The sequence below is a fragment of the Pantherophis guttatus genome, chromosome 17, assembly GCF_059756535.1.
Source record: "Pantherophis guttatus breed Tessera chromosome 17, ASM5975653v1, whole genome shotgun sequence".
NCBI lineage: Eukaryota > Metazoa > Chordata > Lepidosauria > Squamata > Colubridae > Pantherophis > Pantherophis guttatus.
The window spans coordinates 4,648,515-4,674,168 of record NC_142079.1 but is presented as its reverse complement, the minus strand read 5'-3'; the positions used below and the strand labels follow the sequence as shown (position 1 = coordinate 4,674,168).

Sequence of the window (25,654 nt, the reverse complement as noted above, 5' to 3'; positions counted from 1 at the left end):
CCCAAAAAAAATAGTTGCATTGCTGGGCAATTTTAAGGAAAGGCGAGACAACCAGCTGCTAAAGGTTTTTCTTGTTTTGTTTACATGACCTCTTATGGTCCCAAAAGATCAGGGGTGTCAAACTCAAGTCCCCGGGGCCCAGATCCGGCCTGCAAGCTGCTTAGTAACAACAAAGGACCAGCCTTGTGGTGCTTCTGCCAACGAAAAGGGAGGGAGGGAGGGAGGGAAGGAAAGGAAAGGAAAGGAATTAAGGGAAGGAAAGGAAAGGGAGGAAGAAGGGAAAGGAAGGAAAGGAAGAAGGGAAGGGAAGGAAAGGAAAAAGGGAAGGGAAGGGAGGGGAGGGGAGGAGGAGAGAAGGGAGGGAAGGAGGGAAGGAAGGAAAGAGGATGAGAGGAGAGGAATTAAGGGAAGGAAAGGGAAAGGGAAAGGAAAGGAAAGGAAAGGAAAGGAAAGGAAGAAGGGATGGGAAGGAAAGGAAAGGAAAGGAAAGGAAAGGGAAGGGAAGGGAAGGGAAGGAAAGGAAAGGAAAAGAAAGGAAAGGAAAGGAAAGGAAAGGAAAGGGAAAGGGAAAGGGAAAGGAAAGGAAAGGAAAGGAAAGGAAAGGAAAGGAAAGGAAAGGAAAGGAAAGGAAAGGAAGAAGGGACGGGAAGGAAAGGAGAGGAGAGGAAAGGGAAGGGAAGGGAAGGGAAGGATGAAAAGGAAAGGAAAGGATGAAAAGAGAAGGGAAGGGAAGGGAAGGGAAGGGAAGGAAAGGAAAGGAAAGGAAAGGAAAGGAGAGGAAAGGGAAGGGAAGGGAAGGGAAGGGGAAGGAAAGGAAAGGAAAGGAAAGGAAAGGAAAGGAAAGGAGAGGAGAGGAAAGGGAAGGGAAGGGAAGGGAAGGATGAAAAGGAAAGGAAAGGATGAAAAGAGAAGGGAAGGGAAGGGAAGGGAAGGGGAAGGAAAGGAAAGGAAAGGAAAGGAAAGGAAAGGAAAGGAAAGGAAAGGGGAAAGTCCTCCCACAGTGACCTCTGATGGAATCTGCTGAGAGTTGAGGAGCACAAAACGGAAAGGGATCACCAGAATGGTGACATCAGCAAGAACATCTGAACAGAAGCTTCCCTCCCTCCCTCCCTCCCTCGGCTGCATGGAAACCTCCACAGGAAAGCTGGCATTGTTCTACCTGACAAGGCCTGGCAAGGTAGAACAATGGCTGGGCTGACCGGTCGGAATGGCCAGAGGGCAAAGTCCTGTGACTAACCAACTCTGTTCCAAACTGGCGAGGCGGTTGAAACAAAGGGAGGAGCCGGCATGGATGGAAAGATACCCAGAAGAAGGAATGTTTGCTGTAGCAACACCCAGAGGGCGTCTGGAGGCAGCAGGCAGACAGGTGTGCTTTGGAGACGGGAAAAAGATGAGTGGGCAGACCCAATTTGGCCCGAATGGTCCCTGACCCTTAGGTTAGCAAAGCTGGGGACTTAACACCCGATATAAGATTTCTTATCATTGTGGTTTGTTTCGGGAAAAAATGGAATTGGAAGAGCCGGCTTGGTCTGGTGTTTGGACCACTTGGATAGAAACCGGGAGACTGGGAATGCTAGTCCTGCCTTGGCCATGAAAGTTGGCCTGGTGACTTTGGGCCAATCACCAGGAGACGGTGAATTGTAGTCCCGCCTTAGCCATGAAAGCTGATTGGATGACTTTGGGCCAATCACCAGGAGACGGTGAGTTCTAGTCCCGCCTTAGCCATGAAAGCTGATTGGATGACTTTGCACCAATCACCAGGAGACAGTGAATTCTAGTCCCACCTTAGCCATGAAAGCTGATTGGATGACTTTGCACCAATCACCAGGAGACGGTGAGTTCTAGTCCCGCCTTAGCCATGAAAGCCAGCTGGGTGAATCTGAGCCAATCACCAGGAGACGGTGAGTTCTAGTCCCACCTTAGCCATGAAAGCTGATTGGATGACTTTGCACCAATCACCAGGAGACGGTGAATTCTAGTCCCACCTTAGCCATGAAAGCTGATTGGATGACTTTGCACCAACCACCAGGAGATGGTGAGTTCTAGTCCCGCCTTAGCCATGAAAGCTGATTGGATGACTTTGCACCAATCACCAGGAGACGGTGAATTCTAGTCCCACCTTAGCCATGAAAGCTGATTGGATGACTTTGCACCAATCACCAGGAGATGGTGAGTTCTAGTCCCACCATAGCCATGAAAGCCAGCTGGGTGAATCTGAGCCAATCACCAGGAGACGGTGAATTCTAGTCCCACCTTAGCCATGAAAGCTGATTGGATGACTTTGCACCAATCACCAGGAGACGGTGAGTTCTAGTCCCACCTTAGCCATGAAAGCTGTTTGGATGACTTTGCACCAATCACCAGGAGACGGTGAATTCTAGTCCCACCTTAGCCATGAAAGTTGATTGGATGACTTTGCACCAATCACCAGGAGATGGTGAGTTCTAGTCCCACCATAGCCATGAAAGCCAGCTGGGTGAATCTGAGCCAATCACCAGGAGATGGTGAGTTCTAGTCCCACTTTAGGCATGAAAGCCGGCAGGATAACTTTGGGCCAATCACTAGGAGACGGTGAATTCTAGTCCCGCCTTAGCCATGAAAGCTGATTAGATGACTTTGCACCAACCACCAGGAGACGGTGAGTTCTAGTCCCGCCTTAGCCATGAAAGCCCAGCTGGGTGAATCTGAGCCAATCACCAGGAGACTGTGAATTCTAGTCCCACTTTAAAAGCTGATTTAGTGACTTTGGGCTCCTCTCTCTCTCTCAGCCCAACCCACCTCCCAGGGATGTTGTTGTTGTGGGGGAAAATTGGAGGAGGAAAGCGTGTTGCATATGTTCGCCACCTCAAATTTATTTTATTTATTTTATTTTATTTTGAATTTGTATACCGCCCTTCTCCCTGAGGATTCTTTGCAAAGAAGAATAAAGGCAGGATGCATGCAAACAAACGGGGATTTTGCTCTCTATTTTTTAGTCCTGGCGTGGTTGATAATGAAGGGCTCCATTGCTTAGGATGTACACGCAATGCACACAGAGAGAGAGAGAGAGAGAGGGAAGATACGTAAACACTTTCTGCACTACCTCCCCTCCCTCCTTCCCTCCCTGGGTTGCTGATGCAGCCCGCGCCACAGTCCATGCATGCAATCAATAATGATGTTTGAAGTGTTGCGTTAACTATGCATCCCTCCCCAGGGGCTCGTAAAACTAAGCAGCAGTACGCCAGCAGTTTCCGTGGTGTTTGCTTTCAGCCAGCACGGTTTGGCAAGCGGCCTGCGGCTTCGGCTTGCAACCGTCTCCAGCAACAAGATCCCAGGGGCAAGCGGGGTGAGTGGGTGGGAGATGTTATCCAGAAGGCAGGGGAGGGGGTCTGAATCTAGGTTGCAAGGGGCGCAGCGAACCTGAAAATAAAGGCTGGACAAGCTAAAGTGGGCTCTAGCACACCTACTTTAAAAAGGTAAAGGTTCCCCTCGCACATATGTGCTAGTTGTTCCTGACTCTAGGGGGCGGTGCTCATCTCCGTTTCAAAGCCGAAGAGCCAGCGCTGTCCGAAGACGTCTCCGTGGTCACATGGCCGGCATGACTCAACGCCAAAGACACACGGAACGCTGTTCCCTTCCCACTAAAGGTGGTGCCTATTTTTCTGCTTGCATTTTTTTTACCTGCTTTCGAACTGCTAGGTTGGCAGAAGCTGGGACAAGGAACGGGAGCTCACCCCGTTACGCGGCACCAGGGATTCGAACCGCTGAACTGCCAACCTTTTGATCGACAAGCTCAGCGTCTTAGCCACTGAGCCACCGCATCCCTACGCCTACTTTTAGCACACCACAATACAAAAAAAGATGTTGGCACCCTAGATGGGTGTTTTAATCTGTGTTTCGGCCAAAATATTTAATAATTTTAAGGGACTTTTAATGTTTGTGTTATCTGTATTTTCTCTTATCCTCCGGGAGTAGGGTGGTATAGAAACTTGATAGATAGATAGATAGATAGATAGATAGATAGATAGATAGATAGATAGATAGATAAATAAACAAACAAACAAACAAACAAACAAACAAATAAATAAATAAATAAATAAATAAATAAATAAATAAATAAATAAATAAATAAATAGAAAGAGTGCAGAGAAGACCAACGAAGATGATTAAGGGGAGCTGGAGGCTAAAATGTACAAAGAACATGGCAGGAATTGGGGATGTCTAGTTCAATGAAAAGAAGGACCAGGGGAGACATGATAGCAGTGTTCCGATATCTATGGGGCTGCCTTCTCCTGACTTCTTCTGGATGTTCCTCACTCCAAAATTGGAAGGACAGCCCTCTTGTTACTTGGTTCGCCTCAAGTATTAGTACTGCTTTACAAAGCCTCAATAAGACCACACTTTGAATATGTTAAGGCATCCGCTTTTGGTACCCATATTATAAAAAAGATGTGGAGACTCTGGAAAGAGTGCAGAGAAGAGCAAGAAAAAGGATTAGGGGACTGGAGGCTAAAACAGATAAAGAACGGTTGCTGGAATTGGGTAGGTCTAGTTTAATGAAAAGGAGGACTAGGGGAGACATGATAGCAGTCTTCCAATATCTCAGGGGCTGCCCCAAAGAAGAGGGAGTCAACCTGTTCTCCAAAGCACCTGAAGGCAGGACAAGAAGCAATGGGTGGAAACTCATCAAGGAGAGAAGCAACCTAGAACTAAGGAGAAATTTCCTGACAGTTTAGAACAATTAATCCGTGGAACAACTTGCCTCCAGAAGTTGTGAATGCTCCAACATTGGAAGTTTTTAAGAAGAGGTTGGATAACCATTTGTCTGAAGTGGTGTAGGACTTTCTGTCTAAGCAGGGGGTTGGACTAGAAGACCTCCGAGGTCCCTTCAAACTCATTTATTCTATGTTCTATTGCGGTTTGCTAAATGATTCAACTCTGCCTAAACAAAAAAAAAAGATAGAATAAAATAGAATCTCAAAAAGCTCTCCCCCCCCCATCTCATTAAAAAGAAGTAAAAAATTTTTTTTGATTTCCTATGATATCATTCCGACTCCACCCAACCGGCTTCCTGACTCAGTTCTAACCTTTCTATTGAAAAGGATGATCTGCTCAGCAATTTTGCCTTATTATTATTTCTCTCTCCCTCTCTCTCTGCCTCCTTCCCTCCCTCTCTCCCTCTCTCTCTCTCTCCCTCTCTCTCTCTCTCCCTCTCTCTCTCTTTCCCTCTCTCCCTCTCTCTCCCTCTCTCTCTTTCCCTCTCTCCCTCCGTCCCTCTCTCCCTCCCTCTCTCTCTCTCCCTCTCTCTCTCTCTCTCCCTCCCTCCCTCCCTCTCCCTCTCTCTCCCTCCCTCTCTCTCTCTCCCCCTCTCTCTCTCTCTCTCTCCCTCTCTCCCTCCCTCTCTCCCCCCCCTCTCTCTCTCTCAAGCCATCTGATCTTACCATGAAGACTTGCAAACTTGACCAAACATGGTTAAGATCCGGGAGATATTTTCATCTCGGCTATTTTCCGTCCTTCCTTAATTGTCATTCATTAAAGCCGTGTGGCGTTTCGGGTAATGAAAATGGCTCTCGACCCCATGTTCTCTATTCTTTCCTCTGATTGAGATTTTTAAACAAAAAAACATCCTTTCCAACGAGGGATCGGCAGAAAACCTCATTAACCATCCAATCACCTCTGGATTTCTAATGCATTTATCCCCCTGGCGTGTTTTTAACCATGTGTCTCCGAGCACTTTGAAAACGGCCTCGAAGAGGAAAAATCTCACACCCCACGGCTGCCCCGCACAGATATTCCACGGACCGCTCCGTCTAGCCGAAGGAAAAACTCTCAAAATAAAAAGCAAAGAGAAATCAGGGTTTTTTTTCGTTCACAGATAGTCCTCGGCTTAACGACGTTTCGTTTAGTGACTGTTCGAAGTTTAAAAACAGCCCTGAAAAAAAAAAAGGGACGGATGTGGCCATTTGTCACACAGACAACCCGTGGGATGGTATTGGGATCAAAATTCAGAGGCTCCCTCCTAGCACTGATCATGTTACCCAGTTGGGTCCTGAAACGTCTGTAAGAAAAGAAGCAAGCTCAGAAAACACCAAAGATCTCACAGCCTTCCTCCTCCTCCTCCTCCTCCTCCTCCTCTCCACAAACCTCCTTCTCTTCTAGCACTGATCATGTTACTTAGTATGGTAATGAAACGTCTGCAAGAAAAGGAGCAAGCTCAGAGAGCACCAAAGATCTCACAGCCTTCCCCCTCCTCCTCCTCTTCCTCCTCCTCCTCCTCCTCCTCCTCCTCTTCTAGCACTGATCATGTTACCTAGTATGGTAATGAAACGTCTGCAAGAAAAGAAGCAAGCTCAGAGAGCACCAAAGATCTCACAGCCTTCCTCCTCCTCCTCCTCCTCCTCCTCCTCCTCCTCTTCCTCCTCCTCCTCCTCCTCTTCTAGCACTGATCATGTTACTTAGTATGGTAATGAAACATCTGCAAGAAAAGAAGCAAGCTCAGAAAGCACCAAAGATCTCACAGCCTTCCTCCTCCTCTTCCTCCTCCTCTCCACAAACCTCCTCCTCTTCTAGCACTGATCATGTTACCTAGTATGGTAATGAAACGTCTGCAAGAAAAGAAGCAAGCTCAGAGAGCACCAAAGATCTCACAGCCTTCCTCCTCCTCCTCTTCCTCCTCCTCCTCCTCCTCCTCCTCCTCCTCCTCCTCTTCTAGCACTGATCATGTTACCTAGTATGGTAATGAAACGTCTGCAGGAAAAGAAGCAAGCTCAGAGAGGCACCAAGGACCCCACAGTTCAACCCTGTGCTGCAAATATATTCTCTTCCCTTGGTGCAATGCGTTTCCTTGCGGTTTGACTCCAGTAATCCGTTTTCCCACGGCCTCATGACACCACGGACCCTAAAAAGAAGGGCTGACATTCCACAACACGCAAATTTAATAAATTGTGGTTGTCGAACTGTGGGGCGTTCCACAAAACGCGTCCCATAATTTCCAAGCTACCTCTTTAATCACGGCCTCTTCCTCCTCCTCCTCCTCCTCCTCCTCCTCCTCCTCCTCCTCCTCCTCCTCCTCCTCCTCCTCCTCCCAAACAGTTTGGGGCAATTATTAAATGAATAACTCAGCAAACCACCTCTCGTCAACCAGATGTTGACTTCCCAAAACAGCTTCTGCTTTTTTGGTATTTGGAGACAGGGGTGATTTAAAAAAAAAAAACCCCGGGGAGATCCAGTCACAGCTGCTTTCGTGAGGCTGCCGGCCTGCTGTTGTGATCTGGTGCATGGAGGATTCCAGCAACCGCCCGAATGGTGCATTGCTCCCTGAGCCAATACTGCAGGAGCCGTTGGCATCCCTGCCTGGTGCTTGGACGAGATTCCTGGGTCACCCCCAAGCAGGTAGACAAGAGCTTTGTCACAACTGAAGAAACTTCTCTATCTTCTTCTGAGCTGGAGCCAACGAGGGAGAGGGAGGGAGGAAAAGGAAGGAAGGACGGAAGGAAGGAAGGAAGGAAGAAAAGAGGGAGAGAGGGAGAGGACGGAAGGAAGGAAGGAAGAAAGAGGGCAGGAGGGAGGGAGGAAAGAAAAGGAAGGGAGGGAGGAAGAGGAGGGGAGGGAAAGGAAGGAAGGGAAGAAAGGAAAGAGGGCGGGAGGGAGAGAGGAAGGAAAAGGAAGGGAGGGAGGGAGGGGAGGGGAAGAGGAAGGAAGGGAAGAAAGGAAAGAAAGAAAGATGGCGGGAGGGAGGGAGAGGAGGGGAGAGGAGGGGGAGAGGAAGGAAGGAAAGAAAGAAAGGGCGGGAGGGAGGAAGAGAAGGGGAGGGGAGGGGGAGAGGAAGGAAAGGAAGAAAGGAAAGAAAGGGAGGGAGGGAGAGAAGGGGAGGGGAGGGAGAGGAAGGAAGGGAAGAAAAGAAAGAGGGCGGGAGGGAGAGAGTAAGGAAAAGGAAGGGAGGGAGGAAGGGGAGGGGAGGGGAAGAGGAAGGAAGGAAAGAAAGGAAAGAAAGGAAAGAAAGAAAGAGGGTGGGAAGGAGGGAGAGAAGGGGAGGGGAGGGGGAGAGGAAGGAAGGAAAGAAAGGAAAGAAAGAAAGAAAGAAAGAAAGAAAGAAAGAAAGAAAGAAAGAAAGAAAGAGCGGGAGGGAGGAAGAGAAGGAGAGGGGAGGGGGAGAGGAAGGAAGGGAAGAAAGGAAAGAAAGAGGGAGGGAGAGAAGGGGGAGGGGAAGAGGAAGGAAGGAAGGAATAAGGGAGAGAATGCAAAGGAAGAAGGGAGAGGAAGGAAGGAAGGAAGGAACAGAGAGAGAGTGAGAGAGAAGGGGAGGGGAAGTTCTTGTCAACCGCAGGAAAACAGAAATCAAGGCAGTTCAGGTTTGTTGCACGTTAACACTTCTCCCTTTTCACAACCCTGTAATCCCTTAATTCAGGGCAGAGTCAGGGCGACTGGATGGAGCTGAGCCTTTATTAGCCGGATGCCCTTCCTGATGCCTATGCGGAGTTCAGAGCAGAGATATTTTCTCTTTGCGCCCGGAAAGCAGAGGAAACCTCTGCTGTCACCTGGGATTGAACTCTCAACCTTCCAAGAGGGAGGCGAGCGTCTTCCCCACCACTAGGCCGCCACGCCGCTCAGTATTGCACGCTAACGCTCTCTTACAACATTCTGATCTACTAACGCTCCAAGTAAATTGTTGGTCGACAAGAGTCAAGGAGGGCTGGGCTTAGATCGGTTGTGGACGCGCAGGGACTCCAGGCTGATGATACGCTTGCTCCCTCCTCCGCCTCCCTCGGGCATAGCCTGGTCATCTCCTACGATACGTTCGTCACCCATCCAAAGTAGAAAAAGCAGCGATCGCTTGCTTTTTCTGCAAACAGTTCACGCCCCGTCGCCCAGCTGTGAAGCCGAGCGGTCTCTTATGTAATTGTTTGCAACAAGACCCTTCATATCCGTTCTGGCCAATTCGGGTTTGGAAACGCTGCGGCCAGCCGAGCAGAGACCCCTCTCCAGACTTTGCACGGAAGGAGGAGGAGGAGGAGGAGGAGGAGGAGGAGGAGGAGGAGGTTGAACGAGGCAACCTGGGATTACTCCCAGCTGTCAGCTTCCCTAGGCCGCCTTCTCCACCCGGAGAAGGAAAGGAACTGATTCAGCAAAAAGCAGATGTCAAATTCAATCTTCTGCTTTCTCGCTAACACTGCTTAGAAGGCAGTTGATTAATAGCCATAATTACAGCAATTAACCAGGCTGGACAAACAGAGATTGGGGTGGGGTGGGGGCTGGGGGAAGAACCATGTGAGGAGGAGGCTTGCCCGTGGAAAACCTTCCTTCTAGGTTGCGTAAAAGACCGACAACAGCACCAGGCAGGGAAAGGGGGCAGTTGTGTGATGAGATCAAAATGGTCACAGTCCTAAAAGATTTGTATTTACGTGTCAAACATGTACAAGATAGCAGGTATAGGTATAAGGTCGGTATAGGTCAGGTGTCAGCAACCTGCGGCTCCGGAGCCGCATGTGGCTCTTTGGGCCCTCTCCATTCCCTCCCCACTCCTGGGGGAAGAATATTGCAAAATCTCCATTCCGTCCCCACTCCAGGGGAAGGATACTGCAAAATCTCCATTCCGTCCCCACTCCTGGGGGAAGGATACTGCAAAATCTCCATTCCGTCCCCACTCCTGGGGGAAGGATATTGCAAAATCTCCATTCCCTCCCCACTCCGGGGGAAGGATACTGCAAAATCTCCGTTCCCTCCCCACTCCAGGGGAAGGATACTGCAAAATCTCCATTCCCTCCCCACTCCAGGGGAAGGATACTGCAAAATCTCCATTCCCTCCCCACTCCTGGGGGAAGAATATTGCAAAATCTCCATTCCCTCCCCACTCCTGGGGGAAGAATATTGCAAAATCTCCATTCCCTCCCCACTCTGGAGCCAGCCAGAGGTGGTATTTGCCGGTTCTCTGAACTACTTAAAATTTCCGCTACCGGTTCTCCAGAACCTGTCAGAACCTGCTGGATTTCACCCCTGATATAAATGTTATCCTTGGATTTACTTTGGGTTGGTCCAAGACTAAATAAAATCAACGGAACTGTGTAAACCGTAGTTTCTGGCGGCTTACATTGAGGACAATCCAGCCACCGAAGTTTATACTTAAGAATCCGTGGCTTAGGCTGAGGTGTAAAATCCCACTGAAGTCAAAGATGAACTCTCTTGAAAAGTTGCAGCCAGAACTTTCAAACAATGCAGGGAGGAAACTAATGCTGTTTAAGCAAAAAAAGGGGGGGGAAAGCCCGTAAATCAAGTTTGGTAAGTTACTATATAAATAAATTAAACTCCAGGAAGTCACAGAGGCCAAATGCTTGACTAGAAAACAGAATAGCAGAATTGGAAGGGACCTTGGAGGTCTTCTAGTCCAACCCCCTGCCCAGGCAGGAAACCATTTCAGACAAATGGTTGTCCAACATCTTCTTAAAAACTTCCAGTGTTGGAGCATTCACAACTTCTTGTGGTCCCACTGATTCATTGTCCTCACTGTCAGGAAATGTCTCCTTAGTTCTAAGTTGCTTCTCTCCTTGATGAGTTTCCACCCATTGCTTCTTGTCCTGCTTTCTGGTGCTTTGGAGAATAGCTTGACTTCCTCTTCTTTGGGGCAGCCCCTGAGATATTGGAAGACTGCTATCATGTCTCCCCTAGTCCTTCTCTTCATCAAACTAGACATACCCAGTTCTTGGAACCATGTTCTTCATATGTTTTAGCCTCCTAATCCTCTTGGTTGCTCTTCTCTGCACTCTTTCTAGAGTCTCCACATCTTTTTTACATCATGGCGACCAAAACTGGATGCAGGATTCCAAGTGTGGTCTTAGCAAGGTACTCTTTGATAAGCTACTATCCAATTCAGCTTGTCCTGCCCTCAGGTGCTTTGGAGAAGAGCTTGACTCCCTCTTCTTTGGGGCAGCCCCTGAGATATCGGAAGACTGCTATCATGTCTCCCCTAGTCCTTCTCTTCATTAAACTAGACATCCCCAGTTCCTGGAACCATGTTCTTCATATGTTTTAGCCTCCAGACCCCTAATCCTCTTTGTTGTTCTTCTCTGCACCCTTTCTAGCGTCTCCACATCTTTTTTTTATATCACGGTGATCAAAACTGGGTGCAGGATTCCAACAGTGGTCTTACCAAGGCCTTATAATGCAGTACTAACACTACAGGTCTTCTCGTCCAACACCCTGTTTGAGCAAGAGACTCTGTACCATTCCCGACAAATGGCTGTGCAATCTCTTCTTGAAAGCCTCCAGCGATGGAGCACCCATAACTTCTGAAGGCAAGCCGTCAGGAAATTTCTCCTTAGTTCTAGGTTTTTGTTTTTTTTTTTAATTTGATTTATATGCCGCCCTTCTCCGGAGACTCAGGGCGGCTTACAATGCATTAAGCAATAGCCTTCATCCCCTTTGTATATTTATACAAAGTCAGCTTATTGCCCCCACAAACTGGGTCCTCAATTTACCTACCTTAGAAAGGATGGAAGGCTGAGTCAACCTTGAGCCTGGAGAGATTCGAACCAGCAGAAATTGCAGGCAGCTGTGTTAATAACAGGGTGCGTAAACCACTGTACTATCAAGGCTCTTTGGATCTCTCTTTAATGATCTTCTACCTGTTGCTTCTTCTCCTGACCTCAGGTGCTTTGGAGAAGAGCTGGACCTCCTCTTCTCTGTGACAGCCCCTCAAATATTGCAAGGCGGCTCTCGTGTCACAATAGGAAGAAGGACTTACGGAGAAAGAAGCATTCTTGGCCACTGAATCGCTGCTGTTCATTTAATCATGCTTGCCTCTTTTTAAACCGTAACTTTGGTCTTCTGTTTTTCAGTTTAAATGTTTTATTTTACACCACCCAGAGTCCCTCTTGGGTGCCCAATCGCACTTGACCAATAAAGAATGCTCTGTTTTATTTCTATTTCTAATTCGATTCTCTCTTCTCTTCTCTTCTCTTCTCTTCTCTTCTCTTCTCTTCTCTTCTCTTCTCTTCTCTTCTCTTCTCCTCTCCTCTCCTCTTCTTCTCTTCTCTTCTCCTCCCCTCCCCCTCTCCTCCCTCCCCATCTCATCTCATCTCATCTCTTCTCTTCTCTTCCCTTCTTCATCCATTTACTTCCTTCTCTTCTCTTCTCTTCTCTTCTCTTCTCCTCTTCTCTCCTCCCTTCCCTTCCTGTCTCTTCTCCTCCCCTCCCCCTCTCCTCCCTCCCCATCTCATCTCTTCTCTTCTCTCTTCTCTTCTCCTCTCCTCTTCTCCTTTCCTCTCCTCTCCTCCCTTCCCTTTCTTCCCCATCTCTTCTCTTCTCCTCCTCTCCCCTCCCCCCATCTCTCCTCTCCTCCCCTCCCCGCTCTTCTCTTCCCTTCCCTTCCCTCCCCATCTCTTCTCTTCCCTCCCCTCCCCTTCCTTCCTCATTCCATTTCATTCTATTCTTCTCTCCCCTGCCCTGCCCGGCCCGGCTCTCCCTTCCTTTCTCCTCCCTCCCGTCCCCTCCTCCCCTCCCCTTCCTTCCTCATTCCATTTCATTCTATTCCATTCCAGAGATGGGCAGTTCCAAATTGTGATCCATAAATCGATAAAAACAAATACATAATTGCTTTTGACAATGAGCAATCGTGCCCCCCTTCTGTTGAATCCCCGGGCCTATGGCATCAAAACGGCACCTGGTCCAGTTCTCCTCTGCAGCTGGACTTCTCTCTGCCAGCCTTTTCTTTGGAAAGCGATTTCTTTCCTTCCTTGAAAGATTGCCAGTTTCAAAGCTCCAGCATTAGAGTCTATGACAGGTTTGCTACAGAATAAATGAGGGCGACTTTCTTTTTTTTCTTTTTTCTTTTTTGGGTATTTCAAAGGATAATAATTAAAAGAAAAGAAACAGGGAAGGTAGCAATTAGAAAGAACAGGAGACACCCTGCGTCTGTTGGTGGAGCAGATCAAAGGTTTTAATAGCCAGGTAAGGATTCCTTTCCTATCCTTAAACAAAATACTCATCAAAGGAAGAAAGGAGATGTAAAGCGATAAACATTCTTGCATTTTAAATTCTAGGCCATCTTCAATAAACAGCGGGAGAGGGAGGGAGAGAGGGAGGGAGAGGGAGAGAGAGAGTGGAAGAGGGAGGGAGAGAGGGAGGGAGAGGGAGAGAGAAAGTGGGAGAGGGAGAGGGAGAGAGAGAGAGTGGGAGAGGGAGGGAGAGAGGGAGGGAGAGGGAGAGGGAGAGTGGAAGAGGGAGGGAGAGAGGGAGGGAGAGGGAGAGGGAGAGAGAAAGTGGGAGAGGGAGAGGGAGAGAGAGAGTGGGAGAGGGAGGGAGAGGGAGGGAGAGGGAGAGGGAGAGAGTGGGAGAGGGAGGGAGGGAGAGTGGGAGAGGGAGGGAGAGAGGGAGGGAGAGGGAGAGAGAGAGTGGGAGAGGGAGGGAGAGAGAGTGGGAGAGGGAGGGAGAGAGGGAGGGAGAGGGAGAGAGAGAGTGGGAGAGGGAGGGAGAGGGAGGGAGAGGGAGAGAGAGAGAGAGAGGAAGAGAGTGGGAGAGAGGGAGGGAGAGGGAGAGGGAGAGGGAGAGAGAGGGAGAGAGGGACCTCAGAGGTCTTCCAGGCCAACCTCCTGCTCAAACAGGAGATTCTGTAATCCATACCATTTCAGACAAATGGCGATCCAATCTTTTCTTAAAACTTCCAGTGATGGAGCATCCACAAATTCTGAAGGCTAGCTGTTCCACTGGTTTATGGTTAATTCCAATAACATTATAAGAAAGAAAGAAAAAAAGAAAGAAAGAAAGAAAGAAAGAAAGAAAGAAAGAAAGAAAGAAAGAAAGAAAGAAAGAAAGAAAGAAAGAAAGAATCCTCGTGTGCCTCTCTGGGTTAAACCCAAGGTGTGAACCCCCTCTAGGATAATTCTCCCAAATCCATTCTTCTCCCCATCTACTAACTAGAGTAACTTTGGAGTCACAGATGGGTTTTTTATTTTTATTTTTAGGTTTTTTGTTTGTTTTTTTTTGCAAAGCAGGGCAGCTGATGAAATCTTTCCGATCAGACCCGCCCCTCTCCAAAGCTTGGTGCGAGATGCTCAGCTGCCCCCTTGGCTGCTGTTTTGGAAACATCGCGCCTTCTGCAGAGGGAGATGGCTGCACGTACGCACACACACACACACAAATACACACAAACACACACAGAGACACTTATGGGAGGGGACCTCTGCAGGGAGGCAATTGTGTTGATGATCCGCAAGTGTAGTTCAGAGGCCCCGGGGGAGCCACAGGCGAGACTCAGAGGGAACGAGACCCAAAAAAAAAATAAAAATAAAATGTTTTCGTTGTTTTCCATAGGGACCTTCGTCACTAAGGGAGAATTAGTGTGACCCACACTGCACCGTCCTAGGAATAAACACAACTGTTGTTTTCTTCCAATCAGGCTGGGAAAGGGCAACCGGAAAATTTGCAAGCTTGGGGGAAAGCTGGAGAAAGGGATATTTAGATCTGGGTTGATGAGACAATGATGGTTTATTTCAAGCCAGCCAAAAAAAGAATTAACAATCAACCTTGCCTCCAGAAGTTGTGAATGCTCTAACGTTGGAAGTGTCCACTCGCAAAGCATCCCTGGCCTGCTCTCGAGTTGCCATAGGCCATGGGGGATGGGAAACCGGGGCGAAATGGCACAGCAGCCAAAGACAGATCCACATTCCGCGCTTCTCTCTCTCAAGGCTGTATCCCAGGGTTACCTACAGCAGCTGAGGGGAGTGACCTCTACAACTCAAGAAATTGCTCCCTTGGCGAATGCGATTGATGACACGCCCTGGGGGGACGGGGGGAAACAGGGTCATAATTGGAGCGTAAATTACGTAGGGTCAGAGCTGGCTTCACTTTTTTTTTTTTTTTTTAATTTGATTTATATGCCGCCCTTCTCCGGAGACTCAGGGCGGCTTACAAGGCGTTAAGCAATAGCCTTCATACTTTTGTATATTTTATACAAAGTCAGCTTATTGCCCCCACAAACTGGGTCCTCAATTTACCTACCTTAGAAAGGATGGAAGGCTGAGTCAACCTTGAGCCTGGGGAGATTCGAACTTACAGTAATTGCAGACAGCTGGTCTTAATCACAATGCTATCAGTCTGCTGAGCCACCAGGCCCAGTCACTTGCCGATGAAGCTCCTTCGGCTTTGAAACGGAGATGAGCACCGCCCCCTAGAGTCGGGAACGACTAGCACCTACGTACGAGGGGAACCTTTACCTTTAAAGAGTATTGTGTTCAAAATGGTGGAACCAGGAGTGAAATCCAGCAGGTTCTGACAGGTTCTGGAGAACCGGTAGCAGAAATTTTGATAGTTCAGAGAACCAGCAAATACCACCTCTGGCTGGCCCCAGAGTGGGGTGGGAATGGAGATTTTGCAATATCCTTCCCCTGGAGTGGGGAGGGAATGGAGATTTTGCAGTATCCTTTCCCTGGAGTGGGGACGGAATGGAGATTTTGCAATCTCCTGGAGTGGGGAGGGAATGGAGATTTTGCAGTATCCTTTCCTTGCCACTAAGCCACACCATGCCCACCAAGCCACGCCGACAGAACCGGTAGTAAAAAAAAAATTGAATTTCATCACCGGGTGGCACCCGCTGTGGCTGTTAATTTGACTTTTCCGACCTCATCCCTGGTGCTCAGCGTGAAGGATGATGGGGAACGTAGTCCAATCCGCTAGAAAACGTAGGTTTGTCTTGCCATCTATCAAGCCAACTCAAAACAATTGTGGGTTGTTGGTTTTTTGTTTGTTTTTTTTCCGGTGATCAAATAAGGATGTTCGAAGTCTATCATGCATGAAGATTTTTGAAAGGCTGACAGGCCGAGACGCTCAGCTGATCAGGCCGTTTTCGGTTCTGTTAAAAATAATCAACTCTCTTCCGTTGAAAATACACGCACACAAACAGACACACACACACACACACACCTGTTTCAACAGTCCCTCTGGATTTCTTTCACCCAAAAGAGGAAAAGAGGACAGCTAACATCAAAAATGTCATCAAAAAAAGCACAACAAAGAATGTTCTTTCTGCGCCAACTCAGAAAGCTCAAACTGCCCAAGGAGCTGTTGATCCAGTTCTACAGAGGAATTAATGGGGTCTGTCATCTGCACCTCCATAACTGTCTGGTTTGGTTCTGCAACCCAACAAGACAGACACGGACTTCAGAGGATAATTAGAACTGCAGAAAATACAATGGCTACCAACCTGCCTTCCATGGAGGACCTGTATACTGCACGAGTCAAAAAGAGGGCTGGGAAAATATTTACAGATCCCTCACATCCTGGACATAAACTCTTTCAACTCCTACCCTCAAAACGACGCTATAGAGCACTGCACACCAGAACAACTAGACACAAGGACAGTTTTTTTCCCGAATGCCATCCCTCTGCTAAACATTTAATAGAATTTAATAGAGAAGAGAACAGTGAAGGGAAAAGAAGAGAAGAAGAAAAGAGAGTAGAATTAGAATGAATAGAATAGAATTAGAATTTAATAGAGAAGAGAAGAGAAGAGAAGAGAAGAGAAGAGAAGAGAAGAGAAGAGAAGAGAAGGGAAGGGAAGGGAAGGGAAGAGAAGAGAAGAGAGAAGGGAAAAGAAGAAAAGAAGAAAAGAAAAGAGAATTTGAAAGAATAGAATAGAATTAGAGTTTAATAGAGAAGAGAAGAGAAGAGAAGAAGAAAAGAGAATAGAATTAGAATGAATAGAATAGAATTATAATTTAATAGAGAAGAGAAGAGAAGAGAGAAGGGAAAAGAAGAGAAGAAGAAAAGAAAAGAGACTTTGAAAGAATAGAATAGAATTAGAATTTAATAGAGAAGAGAAGAGAAGAGAATTAGAATGAATAGAATAGAATTAGAATTTAATAGAGAAGAGAAGAAAAGAGAAGAGAAGAGAGAAGGGAAAAGAAGAGAAGAAGAAAAGAAAAGAGAATTAGAAAGAATAGAATAGAATTAGAATTTAATAGAGAAGAGAAGAGAAGAGAAGAGAAGAGAAGAGAAGAGAAGAGAAGAGAAGAGAAGAGAAGAGAGAAGGGAAAAGAAGAGAAGAAGAAAAGAAAAGAGAATTAGAAAGAATAGAATAGAATTAGAATTTAATAGAGAAGAGAAGAGAAGAAGAAAAGAAAAGAGAATTAGAAAGAATAGAATAGAATAGAATAGAATAGAATAGAATAGAATAGAAAAGAATAGAATCTGGAAGGGACCTTGGAGGTCTTCTAGTCCAGCCCCCTGCTTAAGCAGGAGAACCTATACCATCTCAAGACAAATGATTGTCCAACATCTTCTTAAAATCTTCCAATGTTGGAGCCATTCACAACATCTGGAGGCAAGGCGTTCCACTGATTAATTATTCTCACTGTCAGGAATAGTTCTGTATTTTTCTTTTTAAATAATTCTGTATTTTTTTTTTTTGAAACTGAGAAGCAGGGCCAAAGAGACGCTACGAAACAAGCAAATCCTGTTGCTTGAATCCAAAACAGCTTCTAACGTACCTCCGTTCCCTCTCCCTGCCCTCCATGAGATCTAGAAGCTTATTCTTCAGTGAATTATTTTCCGTTCCGGAGCTACACCCCGCTGTCTATAGCAGCAAAGCATAAGAAGAGTCTTAGGGTATCAGATGGATGCTCTTAGGGTCCCCTAAGCCCCCCTTTCCCCCCCCTCCCTTTACACCCAAATCCATCGGGCCGCCACCCCCACAAATCTGACCAAGATGACTTGGGCTTCTCAGCCGCAGAAGCTCCCAAAAATCAGGCCCAAAAATCTTGTTTTGTTTTGAAAACCAACCTGTTTTTCTATTTTAAAAAAAATAATAAGATGACCACATCTTTGGCATCGTAGCTCCACGCAGGAGGGGAAATAAAAAAAGAAAAAATAACGCTCAACCCACACGCACAATTCTGGTCCAAAAGCTTAACCGCAGAGAGGGGTTCCTATTGATGTCAATAAAGCCGCCCGTTGCTTTCCATGGGTGTAGGACGGTGGAGCTAGCTATCACCCTGCAATGCTCCATTCTTTTTTGGGGCGGGTGGGGGGAGCTGGATGCAAAGCCGAAGGGTAGGATTGGGGCCTTGTCGTAACTCTACCCGGATTGTTGTTGTTATTTTCCTTATAATTACGATTGTACAGCGAAACACTGAAGAATCCTGGAGTACCAAAAATCAGACCTTAAACCTCCAAATATCTACTGGGTGTAAGCCTCGCTTTTTCAATCAATTGATATTGATTGTTTCCTAGCATGATTCGGTTGCTTATTTGTACCCTCTGACTATCATTAAGTGGTGCACTTTATGATTCTTGATGAATGTATCTTGTCTTTTTATGTACACTGAGAGCTTAAGCGCCAAAGACAAATTCCTTGTGTGTCCAATCACACTTGGCCAATAAAGAATTCTATTCTATTCTATTCTATTCTATTCTATTCTATTCTATTCTATTCTATTCTACTCTACTCTACTCTACTCTACTCTACTCTACTCTACTCTATTCTATTCTATTCTATTCTATTCTATTCTATTCCATTCCTTCCTTCCTTCCTCCCATTTTCTCCCTTCCCTTCCCTCCTTCTTGAACTTTCTCTCTTTCATTCTATTCTTGATTCCCCCTTTATACCTCTCTTTCTCTTTCTTTCTCAGCCTCTTCTTCCTTCCCCATTTTCACTTCATTTCAACTTTAAGACTTGTGGACTTCATGATTGCTTTGTACCTTATTTCCCAATTGCTTATTTGCACCCTATGACTATCATTAAGTGTTGTACCTTATGATTCTTGATGAACGTATCTTTTCTGTTATGTACATTGAGAGCTTATGCACCAAAGACAAATTCCTTGTATGTCCAATCACACTTGGCCAATAAAGAATTCTGTTCTGTTCTGTTCTGTTCTGTCCTGTCCTATCCTATCCTATCCTATCCTATCCCATCCTATCCCATTCCATTCTACTCTACTCTACTCTATTCCTTATTCTATTCTATTCCTTATTCTATTCTATTCTATTCTATTCCATTGCATTGCATTCCATTCCATATTTTCTATTCTATTCTATTCTATTCTATTCTATTCTATTCTATTCTATTCTATTCTATTCTATTCTATTCTATTCTATTCTATTCCTAATTCTATTCAATTTCAATTTCTATTCTATTTCTATTCTATGCTATGCTATGCTATTCTAAATTCTACTCTACTCTACTCTACTCTACTCTACTCTACTCTACTCTACTCTACTCTACTCTACTCTACTCTACTCTATTCTATCCCTAATTCTATTCTATTCTATTCTATTCTATTCTATTCTATTCTATTCTATTCTATTCTATTCTATTCTATTCTATTCTATTCTATTCTATTCTACCTTAACTTGTATTTTCAACCTTAACGTCTTGGTTGCTACTGCTAGTATCTTTGTTGGGATCATACCACCCTTCTAGGGATGGCGAGCATCGGTCTTCTGGAAGGGCAACGATCTGGCGTCAGCTAAAAAGATGGAGATTTGCACATACATACACACACACATATATATCTCAGTTCCTTCCTGACCCAACAGGGAACCAAATTTGGAAGAAATGGCGATTTGAACGCTCTTCTTCCTAGGTGCCATTTCCCTGCAGGGAGAAAGCTAGCCTGGCAGGGATGCCCTTCCAGGTAGAAATCTAGCAAGTCAGGGTTGTTTTCTTTTCTTCAATCTGTCCTGTTTTTTCAGCGCGCGATCCCTCCCTCCCTCGACTAAACCCCACATATATATAATTTAAATTACGATTTAAAGGAAGGGGTTTTAATCGTCCCTCCACGCAGCATTTACCATCGATGATACGCCGTAAGCCTTACCTGTATCCTGGCGGAATTGATGCATGGACTGTAAATCTATAATGTACGGAGACAGCTGGGCATCTACCTGTCCGAGGACTACGCTGCCCCGCGCATCTTCCTTTAAGATGTTCTCGATGTGGTGACAGACGGCCGCCGTGTAGGGCCTCCACCGGCTGTGCTCATTCAGCCATTCCCACACCACGACTCGGGCCACGTTGCTGGGAGGGAAGCCCAACCCGTTGGCGAAGAGCAGCGCCCCCGGACCAGGCCTTGCCATGATGTTGCCTTCTTTGGGCCAGGCATGGGCAGCCGGCAGCCTTCTTCTCACTTCTTTGGGGTGCCCCAGGATGGTTCAGGAGTAGCTTTCCCACCCCCTTCCTCAGGCTCTTCTCTCTTAGTGCCCAAACTGCAGCTCCATCCAGCCTTGGGCGATACTACGACTACGACGGGAACTGTGCGAAGCGGAGGAAGCAAGCTGAAAATTGGGCAGGAGGGGGCCAAGATGCCCAGGGCAAGGATGCAGCCAGTTTTTCCAGATCCGCAGGTCAGTTTCAAGCCGAAAGGATGAATTGAGTTTTTTTGCAGGTCAGTTTCAGGCAGAAAGGAAGAATTGAGTGGAGCAGAGGACTGAAATGCCAAAGTCCATCCTTTCAAAAAAGGGCAGTTGGAGCAAAGAGGCTCAGGACGGGACCAGAGCAAAAGAGGTGCCTGATTTTTCTGCAGCAGCTTTGGGGGGGAGGGGGGTGCAAGGAGAGGAGGGGGGCCGCAGCGTCCTCTCTTCCTTTCCTTCTGCTCAGAAATAGATGGAGAGCTTCTTTTGCCCAGGTGTTATCCCTAGTTTCCAGCGGCAATCTTCTTCCACCCCCCGACTCTGCTTTGAGGGACCCTCCATCAAGTTTGGAGGACCGACTCAAGCACCCCTCCAAGGCCCCCACGGAATAGACCCCCCCACACCTCAAGTCTCGGAGGGGAGATCCGTCTCCAGCCGATCGGTCCGGAGGGGTAGAGTTGGTGGAGGGTGGGTGGGTGGCTGGATGGGTGGGGAGGGTCTCCTCCTTCTCGGCCCCCAATTAGAGGAGAGCAGGGGGAGCCCCCCCAGCTGGAGATTCACCTCCTCCGCGAAGCCCCATCTTCCTGGTGCTGCTGTCACCGGCGAGACGGTGTCACTGGCCCGTTTGGCGCAAACCGGCTCCCAAACCTGATTTGGCTCCTGATGGATGTGGAGTTGGGGAGGAGCTGGAGAGACAAGCCTAGAAAGGGGTGGAGGGAGGGAGGGAGAGAAGAAAAAACGAATGAGGGTTGGGGGGGGAGGAGGAGAGAATCCAAATCCGGAGCTTCTCCGGATTCAACAGCGCTGACCATTCCCCGCTGCTGTGGTCTCCATCCGTCTGTTCCCACTTTCTCGCTCTCTCTCCCTCTCCCCCTTTCCTTCGTTCTCTCTTTCTCTCTCTCTCTCTCCCTCTTTCCTTCTCCTCCCTCTTCCGCTCTGTCTTTCCCTCTCCCTCCTTTTCCTCTCTGTCTTTCCCTCTCCCCTGCCTCCCCCACCTCTCTCTCTTTCTCTCCCTTCCTCCCTCTCCCCCTCTCCTTCTCTCTCTCTTTCCCTCTCCCACTGTCTCCACCTCTCTTTTTCTCCCTTCCTCCTTCTCCCCCTCTCCTTCTCTCTCTCTTTCCCTCTCCTACTGTCTCCCCCCACCTCTCTCTCTTTCTCTCCCTTCCTCCCTCTCCCTCTCTTTCCCTCTCCCCCTCTCCTTCTCTCTCTCTTTCCCTCTCCCCCTTTCCTTCTCTCCTTCTCTCTTTCTCTCCTCCCTCCCTCTGCCCCTCTCTCCCACTCTGTCTTTCCCTCCACTAACACCCCCCCCATCGCCCTACCCTCCCTCTCTTTGGGGTTCACAGTCTTTGGTTGGAATGAAAAGACCCCCCCTCTCTCTCTCCCTCCCTCTCCCCCCTCCCCCACACCCCAGCTGCCTCCTACCTGGCCGCTGGAGGTCCAAGCGCCAGACACAAAAGAGGGAGGGGGAGGCGAGACGGAGACGGACGGGCATCCAGTGGGTACCGTCCGGATGGCAGGCAGGACCACCCTCCACTCCGGCTGGGCTCTGCCCGCCCGTTCTCTTGCTCTCCTCGCCCACCCACCCAAAGATGCACAGCTGGCCCTCACCCCCCCCCTCCTCCTCCCGGCCAGGCTGCACACACGTCAGAATGCCTGGGAGGCTGAGAGCGAGGGTACCCAGGGAGGGAAGGATGGAGGGAAGGTGGCAGGGGGTGGGCAGAGAGAGGGGCGACGCCTCCCGGCTGCTAAGAAAGAACCAGGAGCGTCGCGCTCATCCTGCAGCACCCCCTCCCCTCCAGCCTTCCTCTATCCCCCCCCCCACAAAGTGGTCCAGACCCCTCCCCGCCTTCTCGCGCACTGCCCCTGAGCAAGAATGGCGCAGGCTAAATGTTGGCAGGGGTGGGGAGGGGTGGGGGTGGGGAACAGAGGGAGGGAGGGAGGGAAGGAGGGGAGGGGGGGAATCCCTGGCCCCTCCTATGGAGGCGGCTAGAAACCGCAGAGAATCAGCCGCCTGGCCTTCCTCCTCCCTCTCTCCTCCTCCCCTCCTTCCCGGGTACCACGTCCCCCGCATGGATAAATGCCAACTTCACTTCTCACCAGTCCCGCTTCCCTCCCTCCCTGCCCCTCGGGCCTCGGGCTCGCCTCTGAGCATACACAGAACGCCCCGCGGAAGAAGCCGAAGGGCCCATTCCCCGGATCGATCGAGGATCCCTCTCCTGTCGATCTGCTCCAGTGCCCCCATCATCACCAAGGCTGGAGAGATCTACCTGTCCGGTTCTTTATTAGCATCCTTACCTAGGAGGAACCCTCCACGCGTAACTGAGCCCTTTGAAAGAAAGCCAAGCTACCTTTAGGCTCAGCCGGGGGGGGGGTCGCGGCAAAGCAGGGGTTAAGCCAGTGAGTCCCCCCCCGTCTCCCCCTCCAGATGGCTTCGGTGGGGCCCCATAGGGAGGAGCAAGGAACCTGTGGCCCTCCAGATGTTGCAAGTGCAGAGAGAGAGACTGCACAAGCGGGAGGAACGCTGGGAGATGGAGTTCCAGGACATCTGGCACTTCGGAAGGACCCCTCGTAAACCAAGAGGCTGAAAGAGAGAAAGGTGCCCTGATGGTGTTCCCTAGTTGGGTAATGAGACGTCTGCAAGGGGAAAAAACCAAGCTCAGAGAGCACTAAGGATCCTACAGTAGTTGTTGTTGTTGTTGTTGTTGTTGTTGTTGTTGTTGTTCTTCTTCTTCTTCTTCTTCTTCTTCTTCTTCTTCTTCTTCTTCTTCTTCTCCTCCTCCTCCTCCTCCTCCTCCTCCTCCTCCTCCTCCTCCTCCTCTCATCTCAACACACCCCATCCCTTCTAGCACTGATGATGTTATCTACTTTGGTAATTAAATGTCTACAAGAAAACAGCCAAACACAGAGAGGATTAAGGACCCTACAGTTCTCCTCCTCTTCCTCCTCCTCTCCACACACCCCATCCCTTCTAGCACTGATAATGTTATCTAGTTTGGTAATGAAATGTCTGGAAGAAAACAGCAACACAGAGACCACTAAGGACCCTACAGTTCTCCTCCTCTTCCTCCTTCTCTCCACACACCCCATCCCTTCTAGCACTGATAATGTTATCTAATTTGTCTATCTATCTCTCTCCTATCATCTATGATCTATCACTATATCTCTATCTATCTATCTATCTATCATGTCATCTATTATCCATCTATCCATCTCCTATCTCTCTCTCTCTCTCTCTCTCTCTCTCTCTCTCTATCTATCTATCTATCATCTATCTACAGTATTATTTGTCTATACATCTATTCTCTATCATTCTCTATCATCTATCATTATTTATCTATATTTATATCATTATATCTGTCTGTCTGTCTATCTATCTTCTATCATCTATGATCTATCACACACTCTCTCTCTATTTATCATGTCATCTATTATTCATCTATCCATCCTCTCTCTCTCTCTCTCTCTCTCTCTCTCTCTCTCTCTCTATCTATCTATCTATCTATCTATCTATCTATCTATCTATCTTCCTAGTTGCCTTTCAACGAGCACAGACCCTGGGGAAGCTGGCAGGGAAGGCCACAAGTCACAGTGCTATGACCATGGCAAAAACGGTCATAAAATCAGATGCAGTCATGCACTCACTTAACCACCACAGAACAATAAATTTTCCTGTCCCTATTACAGTTGTAAGTTAAAGGCTCTCTGTAATTTCGGAACCGAGTTGTGGGTTGCACAAACACAATCAGGGAGAAGAGCAGGGAATCAGTGCGAGAAACTGCACTGCACATGTCTTCAAATCCAAGACTGTCATTTAATTTTACCTGGAGGAAAATTTTAGAGAAACCACACCCCATTTTTTTTCCCCTCTTCCCTTGGCCTATTCCTGCACCTTTGCTTTCCGGCTGTGTTTCGTTATCCTGTTTTTCAAATTGTGACTCCTGTTGCTGTTAGTACTTTAGGAAAAAAAAAAAATCAATTCACACCCAACATCTGCAGAGCTGCAGCCCTGGCCATCATGCAGGTTAGGAAGACCTCCGTTTCCGCAGAAGGGGGAGATCCGTTCAGCCCCAATTGTGGGTCGCTGACTGCTGCTTCTGACGAGATTAGACCATGATTAGACCACGCACGAAACCAGGCCAATGATTGTCTGCATTTTCCTGTAATGCTAACTAAGAGGAAGGATAAGATGAAGGATGAGCCAGAAGGCTAAGGAGTGACTCATAGCTCTTTAGCGCCTCCTGCTGGACCCAAGTGGCCCAACATTTCAGTAAATAAAGATAACTTAAAACTGGAAGGAAGGTAAAAGTTAAAGGTTCCCCTCGCACATAAGTGCTAGTCGTTCCTGACTCTAGGGGGCCGTGCTCATCCCCATTGTGTATGTCACATGTGTATGTTTCCTTAACTTGTGTATGTTAAGGAAAAATATATAAATAAACTGTTTTAAAGAGAGAGAGAGAGAGAGAGAGAGAGAAAGAAAGAAAGAAAGAAAGAAAGAAAGAAAGAAAGAAAGAAAGAAAGAAAGAAAGAAAAAGAAAGAAAAAGAAAGAGAGAGAGAGAGAAAGAGAAAGAAAGAAAGAAAGAAAGAAAGAAAGAAAGAAAGAAAGAGGAAGGAAGGAAGGAAGGAAGGAAGGAAGGAAGGAAGGAAGAAAGAAAGAAAGAAAGAAAGAAAGAAAGAAAGAAAGAAAGAAAGAAAGAAAGAAAGAAAGAAAGACAGCTTCACAATGGCCTCCTGGGAGGGGGACTCAAATTCTGCCCCCAACTCTTTGAGCCTGCCCCCTCCCTTCCGCCTCACACAGGAGCAAAAGGCTCATAGTCTGACATTATTGGGTAGTTGGTCTGACTATTGTTCTCCCTCAACCAATCAGGGAAGGTGAAACCAGACCCTCATTTGAATGCAGGAACCTATATAAGGGGGCGCCTGGAGTGAGACCCTCCTGATTTTCTAAAGACCAAGAGGAATGAGAAAAGAAGCCCCACCGAAAATCTGGCTGTTCTCAGAATGCAAAGGAGGTCTTATCTGATAAGCAGCAGGTGGAGGAGGAGGAGGAGGAGTCAGAAAAGGAGGCGGAGCCAAGTGAAAAGGAGGAGGAACCCAGTGAAAAGGAGGAGGAGCCGAGAGAGCAGGAGGAGGAGGAGCCCTCTGAGGAGAAGAAGACCTTGGAGGACATTGGTCAGAAGAAGGAGGAAATTACCGGTCAGATCCAAGAAACATATATGCATCATAAGATTTCCCAAACGAGGTTATCGGATGAATTGTCCTCTCATGTCCTGGTGTTTTGACCGGTGGATACGGGGCAGCAGGATTCCATTCCAAGTGTCCAAACCTCACCCGTCG

General features: G+C 47.7%; 1 protein-coding gene across 1 annotated transcript in view; it reads right to left on the bottom strand.

Moving 5' to 3' along the window:
• Positions 1–21,019, bottom strand: part of DTX1 (deltex E3 ubiquitin ligase 1) — a 41,190-nt gene extending 20,171 nt beyond the window's left edge. Inside the window, exon 1 of the mRNA XM_087880547.1 lies at positions 19,788–21,019. Coding sequence (XP_087736673.1) covers positions 19,788–20,046 — 259 coding nt within the window. The 5' untranslated portion in view covers positions 20,047–21,019. The remainder of the gene's footprint in view (positions 1–19,787) is intronic.
• Positions 21,020–25,654: the final 4,635 nt, after the last annotated feature.